The sequence below is a fragment of the Octodon degus genome, unplaced genomic scaffold, assembly GCF_000260255.1.
Source record: "Octodon degus isolate 3935 unplaced genomic scaffold, OctDeg1.0 scaffold00216, whole genome shotgun sequence".
Classification (NCBI taxonomy): domain Eukaryota; kingdom Metazoa; phylum Chordata; class Mammalia; order Rodentia; family Octodontidae; genus Octodon; species Octodon degus.
In genome coordinates, this window is record NW_004524792.1 from 1,241,018 (window position 1) to 1,253,740 (window position 12,723).

General features: G+C 39.2%; 1 protein-coding gene across 3 annotated transcripts in view; it reads right to left on the bottom strand.

Annotated features, from left to right (window-relative positions):
• The window catches only part of Ankrd12 (ankyrin repeat domain 12), a 116,042-nt gene that overhangs the window by 81,611 nt on the left and 21,708 nt on the right, over window positions 1-12,723 (bottom strand). For all 3 annotated transcript variants that reach the window (XM_004645044.3, XM_004645043.2, XM_023705274.1), the window contains exons 2-3: window positions 11,702-11,839; window positions 1,846-1,993 (exon numbers count right to left, since the gene is read on the bottom strand). In XM_004645044.3, coding sequence (XP_004645101.1) covers window positions 1,846-1,993; window positions 11,702-11,788 — 235 coding nt within the window. In that variant the 5' untranslated portion in view covers window positions 11,789-11,839. The remainder of the gene's footprint in view (window positions 1-1,845; window positions 1,994-11,701; window positions 11,840-12,723) is intronic.

Consider the following 12,723-nt stretch of genomic DNA (forward strand, 5'->3'; position numbering starts at 1 on the left):
TGGCCACACACACACACACACACACACACACACACACAAATAAATAAATTTAAAAAAAAAAAGAAAGAAATAGAAATACTCTTAAAGAATGAAAGCCACAATATGACACTAAATGCCAGTGGTGAAAAAAATTTTATCATGGGGGAAAAAACACATAGTTATTAAAATACAAATTACAGGGGTCGGGGAGACGGCTCAGTAGAATAAATACTTCCCTGGCAAGCGCAAGGGCCTGAGTTCAATCCCATGTTCCACAAAAAAAAAAAAGAAAAAAGAAAAAAGAAAAAAGAAAAAGAAAGAAAATTACATAACATTTATTCAGTGCCTAAATTCATGTCTTCCTTAGTATCATTTTTCTCAATTTTACTCTAAATACAAAAGAAATGATCTGAAATAATGACAAAGGCTTTTTGTTTTTTTAAAACTTTATTCCCAAGAAATGTTAATACTTCGGTTTATCAAAATCCCTTCTTACAGAAGTATCACTGTAATTGGAAAATAAAATCTGAGCAATATAATTTAAAAATGAACAGAAAATACCTGCCTAGCCAGGGTGAGGTTCTGAATTCAATTCCCAGTATCAAAAAAAAAGGAACAGCAAAGGGACTTCCAAGGAGAAAATATGAGTTATCTCTTTAAACAGATATCTAAAAGCACACACAGACTGAGGAGACTGCTCAGCAGCACAGGACCTGCCTGGCAAGCCTGAGGTCATGAGTTTGACTCTCAGGACAAAAAAATAAAATAAAGAAAGACCATACACAGGTATCCATCAGTTAACGATGAGGATATGCTCTGATGAACACGTCATCCTGCGATTCCACTGTTGTGTAAACATCACAGAATGGACTCACACATACCAAGATGGTTACAATGTAACCAGGCAATAAAACTTAGGGGACTCCCATTGTACATGTGGCCCATGATGACTGTAATTACCTCCTCAGCTAAGTGACCAAGAAATAGCTTAGAATATCATGTAAGGATAAGAAAAGTCACACTTCAGTTTTAGAATCTCTTTAAATGCAACAGTGTAATTTAAAATGAACAGAGTATCTAATTTCTTAACTACTACAAGAGTCTTAGATTAAAAATGTCCTGTTTATGAACAATTTTCAACTCAGAGGAAAACATACAACAGGAGGCCTACCTAATGAATACTTATATTAAAAATTACATAAGCTCAGAATGCAATACTAACTTCCTGTGGGAAGAATCAAAACATTTAAAGAAAAGATTATTATTATTTTAATAAGGAATAAAATATGTTACAAATCTTAATATTCAAGTCTATCTCAGTTTTAAGAAATAATTAGTTCGGGGTTATTAGTAAATTTAGATAGTTGTAAGAATTCCTCTTTTGGGACTAACTAGTACTGACCAATCTCATGTTTCAGTTTATGCTATAAAGACCAGATAAATAAAAGTACTATGAACAGCACTGAAGTTACAGTCAGTTAAGAGCGCCCCCTCACATTTCTAATTCATTTCTGAATCAAAAATGCCTAACTTCTTTGGTATGCCCATCGGGTCCATAAAAACCCAAATTTTTCTCAAATCTACCATATCCTACTGATTCTTAGTCTGGAGCTGATTTTCATTACTGCAATGTTCCCCCAAAATTTTCAGTTCTGAAATTGGTAAGAAATAAACATGAAAAGAATAAGGAGCAAAGCAAATTGTTTTATCTCCGGTTAGACACACATAAATAACCTTGAAATAATAAAATACCGATATTCATCTACAAGATGGGGTGTCATGAGAAATACTATATATGAAAGGAAAAAAGAAAACTATAGTAAAAATATCATTAAGATTCTACCAGAAAATAGAAAATTACTTTACCTGTGTCTGAATCTCGTTCTTCATTCCTTGATGGGCTAATGGTAAAAGGAAGTTTACGTTTCATGGATGATTTCTCTTTTATTTCCTTGCCCACATCACTTCGATCAATTTTTTGAGTTTTGCTATAGGATGCAATCTTATCTTTACTCTGTTAAGAAAATCAAATAGGAATAAAGCTGTATAAATATTAGCTACGCAATATGGTACTTAAAAACACTTCATTAGGAAATTTTCTTTCTCTTTTTTTTCATTTTATGTGTTTCGTACAGGGTCTCACTATGCAGCTCGGACTTGTAGTAATACTCCTGTTTTCAAGCTCCCCAGCACTGGGATTACAGGCGTGCACCACCACGCCTGGACTTAGTCACTGGCTCAGCATGCCCTGGGGGCTGGTACAGAAAATTTTCAAACAGACAAAAATAGAGAAGGGTATTACAAACATCATTATATTCACTTGCTTAAGACCTACCTACAGCAACATTTCTGCCAACTTGTTTCCTACTTCCCCAATTTTACTTAGTAGCAGAATTTTAAAATAACACTTGAATAACATAGGTTCAATAGAACAATACCACATGGCTGAGCATACTCTAGATGTATCAGAACTCAGCTCAGCAGTCTAAGCGCCTGCCTGGCAAGCACAAGGACTGGGGTTTGATCCCTGGTACCACATGCCATGTTGGCCTCAGAGCCCCAGGTGTGCTGTGGTGGTGCATCTCTATAATCCCAGCACTGGGAAGACTGCAACAGGAGGATCCCTATGAGTCCAAACTGTGTAGTGAGACCTTGTACCAAACAAACAAACAAATAAATAAATGATCTTTACAATTTTTAAATAAATATATTCTGAAAATGTAATTCTGGACTGAAGACTGTGTTTTATTAAAAATACACAGCTGACCCCTTTTTTATTTGTCAAAGACAGGGGCTTGCTATGAAGTCCAGGCTGGCTTTTAAGTCACTATGTAGCCCAGGCTGGCATCAACCTGGCAATGATTCTCCTGCCTCGGTCTCCCAAGTGCTGAGATTACATGCATGTGCCACCATGCCCAACTATAGTTGACCCTTTTAATTCTTGGATTCTGCATCTACAAATTCCACAAGCTATGCACTCACATATTTGAAAACAAACTATAGTAAAAATGTATAATTTTTGTCATTATTTCCTAAAAAGTAGAGTATAACAACTATTAACACAGCACTTGTATTGCTACATATTATAGGTGATCTAGACATAATTTAAAGGCAGGTCACAGCCAATATTACACCATTTTCTATAAGAGGCTTGAATATCTGTGGGGTTTTGGTATGACGCATCTTGGATCTAATCCCTCACACATACCTGGCTATATAACTACCTATCCTACAAGGTTTTGTTTTGTTTTTAATTACTTTTGCTTTGTGGTACTGAGGCCTAAACCCAGAGCCTGCACATTGAGTTGTGTATCACTTTTATTTTGAGACAACATCTGGGTAAGTTGTCCAGGTGGGGCTGAAACTTGTAATTCCCCTGCCCCAGCCTCCCGATACAGGCCACTACTTCCAGCTCTACCAGAAGTTCTAAGAGGTAACTGAGCTAGCAGTATTAGCACCTGGAAACTTTCTAGAAATGCAAATACATAGACTCCAACCCTGATTTACTCAATTAGAGTCACTGGTTCTTCCATGCTTAAGTTCGAGAATTACTACTTTTATCAATAAAGATATAAATATATCCGAATCACAGGAACTAAAGGATAATCTGTTCAGTACAGTAAAAGATTAGAATCCTACTTTTTAAATTAGAAGCATGGGGATATATTTCTATTTTGATTTGGAAAATAAAATTATGCTCCCATTCAGTCAGGTGAAGAATCCTCTTACAGCCTGCAGCTATAACCCACCACCCAACTGGTCCAACTCATCTAAACTGGGCTCTGACAACTCCTTTGTGAAAAATGAGCTTGATGCTAAAGTGAAGCCACAACACCTTAGCAGTAGAACTTAAAAGAATATTCTCTGAACCAAGTGTGATGTTTTTCAGCAGTGGTGGTGCGGCAGAGAAGCAGAAATAAAGAGGGCAGGGAAGCCTTTATTAACTCTAAAGACACAGAGAGGATCTAGGGCAGGAAAATGGGAGATCCTCTGACCTGAGGCAGGGAGGCTGAGACTTTACAGACTTGTGCTAGAGGCAGAGTTTGAGGGGTGGTTTCAATTACATGTAAGGAGCTGATGGGAGTCTCTCCTATGTGTGCAGGAAAGGTCAGGAAACTGTATCCAGGACTAGGTTGGGGAAGAAGGGGGAGGTGGTCATTAGGAAGATAAGCTGTTATTTTAGGGGCTTTGGCCATGTTAGATGACCACCATAATAAAACCTATCACCAAGATAATAGTTATCATAATTGTAGTCTCAAGAAAACTTAAAAGCAGGTGCATACCAATAGGTTCTGGCCCTAGTATGAACTTTTCTTTTCTTTCTTCCTTTTTTTTGTGGTACCAGGGATTGAACTCAGGATCCTGCACTTGCCAGGCAAGCGCTTAACTCTACTACTGAGCTATCTCCCTGGCCCTTGAACTGCTGAATTATTATGGTGGTCATCCAATATGGCTGAAGCCCTTATAACAACAGCTCATCTTCCCAGAGGCTATCTCCCTTCCCCTCCTTCTCCAGCTCAGCCCAGGCTTGATGTCCTTTACCCTTCCTGCTGCCTCAGGGGAGGCCCCAGTCAGGCCCTCAGGTGTACCTAACCACCCCCTCAAGCCTCCCCCCCCCCAGCAAAAGGCCATAAATATCGGCTGCCTTTTGATCCAACCCAGAGAATTCCTTATCTTCCCAAATTCTCTCTGCCTCCTCCAACATAATAAAGCCCCTTTCTCTTTTTCCTTCTGCTTGTTTCTCTGCTGTGACACCTTCGAAAACCTATCACATATTCTAAAGTACAAAGCTTTAAACCCAAGATAAACATGAAGTAAGAAAGGAAAAAAGAAACACACTGTTTTTCAAAGACATAGACTTCATCAATAAAAATAAAGGTGAGGGGCCCGGGAGTTAGCTCAGTAGAATAAGCACTTGCCTGGCAAGTGCAAGGGCCTGAGTTCAATCCCAGGTTCCAAAAAAAAAAAAAACACAACAAAAACTAAAGGTGATTCTACAAGACCAACTGAATAAATTTACAGCAAGTTTAATTAGGAAAATAAAGACTAAAGTGACAAAGACTGGTGAAATACAAATCCAGAGGGAATATTAGGAAGTTAGAAAAGAATGTTGTTTCATCTTTATACCATTAAAAATTCTTAAGGGCTGGAAAAATGATAATTTTCTTAGAACACATGTTTCTCTGTGAATTGGCTTATGAAGGGGGAAAAAAGCTTCCACAAACTATTAAGATAATAAACTCATGACAAAACTTAGAAAGGCATGTATCCCAATGATTTTACAAGCGTTTAAAAAAAATTTCAAAAGACAAATACTTCCCATTTCATAGAAACAATACAACAAAGAAGTAACACTTAGAAGCTACCCAATTAATCTTCTAAGTCTAAATTAAACTGATATCAACAGAACAAGGCAGAAAATATTATAAACGAAATCATTTATGAACATAAAAATTCTAAACAATCATATCAAATTCAGTATCTTAGAAAATAGTATACCACAATCAAGCAGGGTTCATTTGGAGAATGCAAGGATAGATCTGTTAGAAAATCTCAAGACAATCCACTTTATTGTCAGATTAAAGAAAAATACACAATGACCTTAATAGGTGACAAGTAAAACACCTTAAATTCTGCATTTATTCATGATAGATTTATTTGCAAATTAGTAAGAGAATGAGACTGCCTTTTCATATTACTGAAAAATAAAAGTGCTATTATCATTTACTTCCAAGCTTTAAGTAAAAATCTTGGGTTACTTTTTCATTTGTCAACAAAATGAAGCTTCATGATAAAATGTTTTGCTTAAAACCTTACTTTTAAATGTATGTTTTATTATTATTCAGGTATGACAGGGCAAAGAGGGGATGACTACCATTAAGAAGACATCAGGCCACACTACACAGAGAAGGGGTCAGTTCCTCAAGAGGGAGAGGGAAGAAATGTGTGGACAATGCCATTATTGTGGTTTCCCAGGAAACAATGGATTAGGCAGGACAAGCAGGCTTAGAATTAATCTACTCTCTACAAGACAGAGGGCAATGGTGTTGTAGGCAACTAAGTTAGACAGAAATAGTAAAGACAGTCAGATAGGGCTAGGCCCTCAAAGGAGCCAGTGCAGAAAATGAGATGTTTTGCAACTGTGGGAAAGACTCAGACCTCAGCTGTGGGCCAGAGCTCAGGGCAAAAGATAAGAAAGCGAGGAACAGCACTCACCTAACCCCCGACAGGAAGAGTCCCTGTTCTGTATTCATGCCTGCTTGTTATGTGACTCTTCCCTATTTGATCTGGATTTAATCAAATCACCTGAGCAATTATGCTTGTAATCTTACTGGGTGACCACAGTTTTGCCCCACCTCATGTCCATCTTGTGATTTCCCATGTTCCCCACCTTGGATTTGGTCTTTAAAAATCCCTAGAAAAGACAGGGTCTGTAGCAACCCATTCAGGTTCCCTTTTGTCTCTGTCTCAGAAAGAAATTTTCTTTCCCTCAATAAATATATCCTATTCTTAACCTCCAGTTCCTAAAATTCATTCTTTGATTTTAGAGAACACAAATTTGTACCAGATACCTAGCAGGTTGGGAGTTCCTTTTCCCTATATCAATGGGACACAGATGGTGTTTCTCCAATTGTCTACTGTGTCCCTAGCGTGAGGAGGGCAATACAGTTAGTGGCTAGGGTGAGGGCTTTCGATCAATTCGCACACAAAACCTGTGCTCACCAGTTGTTCACGGTCCTTCGGAATTGCTAGCTCTCAGAAGGGACAGTAATATCCTCAAGGACTAGCTAAGACACAGATGTCAAAGCCTTGGAAATACAGATAATGGGCCGGCCAGATAGCTCAGTGGATTAAAGCACCTGCTTAGGTAGATGCAGGGGTCACAGGTTTGATTCCTAGCCTACCCAGATGGACCTGGCCCCAGCCCAGCTCCCAGGACGTCCTAAGACAGTGACTGAGACTGCGCATGGTGTGACTGTTTATCCCAGCACTTGAGAAGCTGAAAACAGGAGAATCACTACAAGTCCAATCTGTGTAGTGAGACCCTGAAGATCCATTCTGCACTTACAAAAAAAAAAAAAAGAAAGAAAGAAAGAAAAGAAATACAGAAATACAGATTAATGAAAAAGCATGATTATGTAAATGTTCCTCAACTTTCAGTTGGGTAGGTTCCAACCAACCCATCATAAATCAAAATTATTGTAAGCTGGAAATGGATTTAATATGCTTGACCTACCAACATCAAACTTGGCTTAGCCTACCTTAACCTGTTCAGCAGATTCCATTAGCCTAGAATTGGGCAGAATTATCCCACATAAAGAAAGCCCTTTCATTTTTTTTTTTTAAATTTTAATTTATGTGTGTGTGTGTGTGTGTGTGGCCAGCTCAGCCCACCAGGGGGCGGGGCTGGCTGGCATGTGGTGCTGGGGGATTGAACCGCAGTCCCTGTGCTTTGCCAAGCTTGTTCCAAGTAGGTGTTTTAGACCACTGAGCCATCTCACCAGCCCTTTTTTTTTTAAATTTTATTTATTTAGAAAGCCCTTTCATGAACTGCTGTTTCATGGAATTTACTACTGTGCTGAAAGGCAATTACTGTACAGACACATTTTACACCACTGTAAAGTCAAAATCAGTGAGCTAGGCCATCATTTTTTTTAAATATTTATTTATTTTTATTTATTACATTTATTTATTGTGTGTGTGTGTGGCCAGCTCAGCCCACCAGGGGGTGGGGCTGGCTGGCATGTGGTGCTGGGGATCAAACCGCGGTCCCTGTGCTTTGCCAAGCTTGTTTCAAGTAGGTGCTTTAGACCACTGAGCCATCTCTCCAGCCCTATCATTAAGTTGAGGACATCTGTAGACAGGCCAACAAAGTCTTGCTTTAGTAAAGAACCTCTATTGTGAATATAAAAGATCTTTTAAAAACCCCAAAATGCTCACTTTCCCAGCTACCTATGTAATATGCTATTCAGTACCACATGAGTTAGAAGAACCCAGGCAGCAATATGTCAAATGGAAAATGGGAGGACCGCTGGGGGGGCTCCTTGAAAGAACAACTGGCCAAGGTGACAGCTCAGCGGCACACACACCTGCCCAGCATGTGCAAGGCACAAAGCCCTCCAATGGCTCTATGAAGCAGAACTGGTCCTGCAGAAGTGGTGCTGTGTCATCATGAAAGCAGCGCACAGGGCGGCAAAGCCCTGCACCTCCCAAGGAGTACGTGTGAGCCATGCTGAGTGTCCCATGCTGTCAGCTAGACTGAGCCTCCAGAAAAGAGGCAATGACTTTTTTTTTTTTTTTTTGGTGGAACCGGGGATTGAACTCAGGCCCTTGCACTTGCCAGGGAAGTGCTTAGTCCACTGAGCCATCTCCCCGGCCCCCGGCAATGACTTCTTATGGCTCAAAAAATGACACCTCAGAACTGAAGTACCAATCCCAAGGCACTGCCTCATGCTATTCAGTACCACGAGTTAGAAGAACCCAGGCAGCAATATGTCAAATGGAAAATGGGAGGTGCAGAATGGTCTTCCTGCTTCTCTCCCCACATATCACAGAAGTTATTTCAGCTGTTTGATCTAGCTCCACCCAGAGAACTCACGAACTTCCTATTCTCACAGCCATTCATCCCAGGGCCACTTTCCACAAATTAATAAAATTTGATTTGGCCCTGGGTCCAGGCCTTTGTTCCAAGTAGCCATTACTGTGATTGAATTTAGGACCCCATGGCTCCCCAAAACTACAAACATGCCTTAGTGTCTTTATTCTCACCATGCACTGCACTGGAAGTGGTAGATTGGAATTATCTTACTAGAATTCCAATAGCTTTTTCATGGCATTACAAATGTGACTTTTCTGGATCACAACGAGGTCCAGAAAGGCTTTCCATAGAAAATATTCACAAGACTATCAATTATATCCTCCAGTGAATTGTTATGCCTTATATAAAATAAAAATCATTTTTGGAATTATGTGAACAATAAAATTGTTCAATAATCAATAAAAGATCTCTTGTTATGAGATCTTTAATACTTTAAAAATTATTTCAGGGCTGGGTATGTAGCTCAGTGGCACAGTGCCTACCTGGCAAGCACAAGCCTGAATTGATTTCTGGTCCCTTCCCCCCCAAAAAAATTTCAAAAAGGAAAAAGAAAAAAAAAGGAGGGTTATAGTGGTACACACCTGTAATCCCAGCAGTTGGGAGGCTGAGACAAGCGGACTGCCATGAATTCGAGGCCAGCTCAGGATACATAATGAGTTCAAGGCCAGCCTGAGACAGAGCAAGACCCTGTCTCAAAAAACAAAGCAAAATTTTTTGAATGATCTTAACAATAGAAGCAAAAGTCTTCCACACTGGGAACTACTGAGTACTGCTTAGGGAGACTAAAAAGTGCCAAAGTTTAAGTGGAGAGAGATTCCACTGTGTGCTGCTCGAACAGTAACACTACAAAGTGAGTTACAGATTCTATAAAATCCCAACCTAAATCCTAGCAGGAATTCCTTGCAGATCTACTTTTTGCAAATATTGACAAACTAATCCTAAAAATTACATGGCCATGATAAAGACCTTGCCTTTGGAACAATTTGAAAAAGAACACAGTTTGAAAACTTATGCTACTAGGGTTTTATTTTTTTTATTTTTAATAATTTTTTTTTATTTGGGAGAGAGAGAGAGAGAGAGAGAGAGAGAGAGAGAGGTGTGTGTGTGGCCAGCTCAGCCCACCAGGGGGCGGGGCTGGCTGGCATGTGGTGCTGGGGGATTGAACCGCGGTCCCTGATGCTTTGCCAAGCTAGTTCCAAGTAGGTGCTTTAGACCACTGAGCCATCTCACCAGCCCCGCTGCTAGGGTTTTAAAGCAGTTCTCGGGTTGCCTAGAAGTGGTGCTGGAAGGGGGATAACTGCAAATGGGCAACGAGATCTCTTCACGTGAGATAAATGCTCTAATGTTGGCTGTGGTAATGGCTGCACAAAATCTAGCTAAAATCTGGAAACACCTCTAACATCCTTCAATAAAAAATGGTTTTTACAATTTAGATATATATGCAGGATAATTTGGATAACTGTACTGCCAATTTCCACTAGTCTTTTGAAAGGAACAGTTAATGGTTAAAATTTTTTTCTTTTTATTCTTTTTTTTCTTAATTTCTTATAACTTTTTCATTGTTTTGCTTTTTCTTTAAATGAATTTTGCACATTTACATCTGGCAACCTAAACAACTAATTTGAAGATAACATCATGCAGTACAGCAACCATTGTTGAATTCCAATTACTCTGTTTAGTGAAATTTCATATTGTTTCTAATGCTTTTTTATTCTATGACTATTTAGCATTCTTTAAAAAAATTTAAAAAAATTTTTAAAGAATGTTTTTAAAGAACCAAAAAATTCAAAGACATGTACGACAACAAGTAAGGAAAGACATACTAAGATAAGTTAGGAGACATCTGTAGAAGTCCAAATAATGGTTCTGAGTATTTTAATGGAGAAGGGTGTGTAAGAAGAATCAAGGGTCACTAAGGATGACGAACAGCAACAAAAACTGTTCATCCTTGCTGAGCATGTACTCCGTGCTTATATTCATAATGAGGTCAATTTGCTATTTCTCTGTAGTAATTCTTTAAAGTACCACTGTCTTTATTATGGAACGACACTGAGGATGTAGAAATCATGTCTGTCCACAGTGCACAGACTTGGAAAATGGAATAACTACTGTGCATGTGTATTTTGCCACTAGAGAATAGGGGAAGTGAGATTTTGGATTTTTTTGTCCCCTCTGAATGATTATTTGATGTGTCAGCTTAGTAGTTGTGTTTCCCTTAGTAACCATGCTCATCTCAGGGAGTGAAAAACAACTGTATCCTCTGGAATCCAACTTATTTCTAAAGGGTGTAAATAAATGGTTTCAACTGCCTGGTCCTACAGTTTAGATCTAGAATGCCCCCCAGCAGCACCTGTGTAAAGGCTTGCAACTATTGGGAGCTGGTAGAACCTTTAAGAAGTGATGAGGCCTAGGAGGGACCTTAGGTAACTGAGAGTGCACCCTCAAGGAACAGTGGGAACATAGTCCTTCCTGTCTCTGCTTCACTCCCAGACCAAGAAGTGAACAACTGCATCTTCCTAAGCTGACGTTCTGCTTTGCCAAAGGTTAAAGCCTGATACCTCCCATGCTGTGAAGGAAAATAAGTTGTTCCTCTTCACAAATTATCTACAGTATTGGCTACAGTAATGGAGAACAAACATATCTGGCACCCATATTGCCTTTAATGAGTGTTATGGTTTATGTCTAGTGGTCCTCCCAAAGTCTCATGCAGTTACTGGGGCGGGTTTCTAGATTTTGTGATTAATTCATAATTCAATGCTGGGATTCTGGATGTGAATGCTGCTCGGATTATGGGTGTGAGTGCTGTACCAGTGGATAACTGAAAGCAATATGAAGGAAGAGGTTTACTGCTGCTGCTCCTACCTTTTGACTCTTGTTGTTTTCTGCCACCATGAACTGTTGCCCCTTGTCATGTGCCACCTTGGCTTGGAGCTAGCTGAGAATGGACTGAAACCTCCTCACACTGTGAACTAAATAAACCTTTCCTTCTTTAATTTTGGGTGTTGGGTATTTTGTCCCAGTAAGGAGGGAAAAGTAACCAATACAATGTATAATTACTAACAATATTAAATTGTGTATTGTTTTCGCAGTTCTGAAAATGCAAAAAGAACTTTGGTCATATACCTTTCTTCCATATGGTTTCTCCACCATATTGCTGTCACTGTCAGAATTTTCACTTTGAATTGGTTTTGTGAACCCAGATTTGGGCATTTTATAGCTGTTCAGCTAGCTGCTTCTTTATTCAGTCTTCTCATCCTGGATCTATAAAGAAAAGATAGTCAGGGGTCATTTGTATAACATACAATAGACTATCCAATAGTTATACCCCACGATTGGTATAATTTTGTTCTTGCTATGTCTCCATAAATTTTCTTAGAGGGAACAACTTATTCAATGATTCGAGGTTTCTATGAAATGTTTTTGATCCAATTTACTGTCATTAAAAAAAAAAAAACTCCGTGAATTACTCCATTTCTTTTTATTTATTTATTCATTTACTTACTTGGTACAGGGTCTCACTACACAGCTCAGACTCATAGTGATCTTCTTGTATCAGCCTCCCCAACACTGGGACTATAGACATGTGCCACCATGCCCAGTTTTGGTGGCTGGCTGGGCATGGGACCTACATAGCATGTGGTACTAGGGGTCGAACCCAGGTCCTTGTGCTTGCTAGGCAGGCACTTGGACTGCCAAGCTATCTTCCCAGCCCTACCCCCTACATTTCTTTACACCTTCTCTCATCTACTAGTGTCGTTAGCTTTGGATATCCAGAAGCAATGGAAATAGAATCAGTGGCAAAGAGTTTCTTATTTGAGCATGGATACAGAGTTGGGATCTCTAAACTCTTATGTAGTTCTGTGTTGGTCTGGAGGTAATTTCTAAAGATTCAACCAAGTACCTGATGGGTTTGACCAGTAAATTTGCAACTTCCTACTTAAAAATCCCTGGAATAAATTTCTTTCCTTCATTAAACAAATGCATCATTTTCTTTCTAACTTATTCATGCTTCTCTCTCTTAATATGTAAGGTGACTCAATAGGTTAAAGTTCCTCCCACAGGGGATGGGGGACATAGCTTAGTAGAATAAGTGCTTGCCTGGCAAGTGCAAGGCCCTGAGTTCAATCCCTGGTTCCACCAAAAAA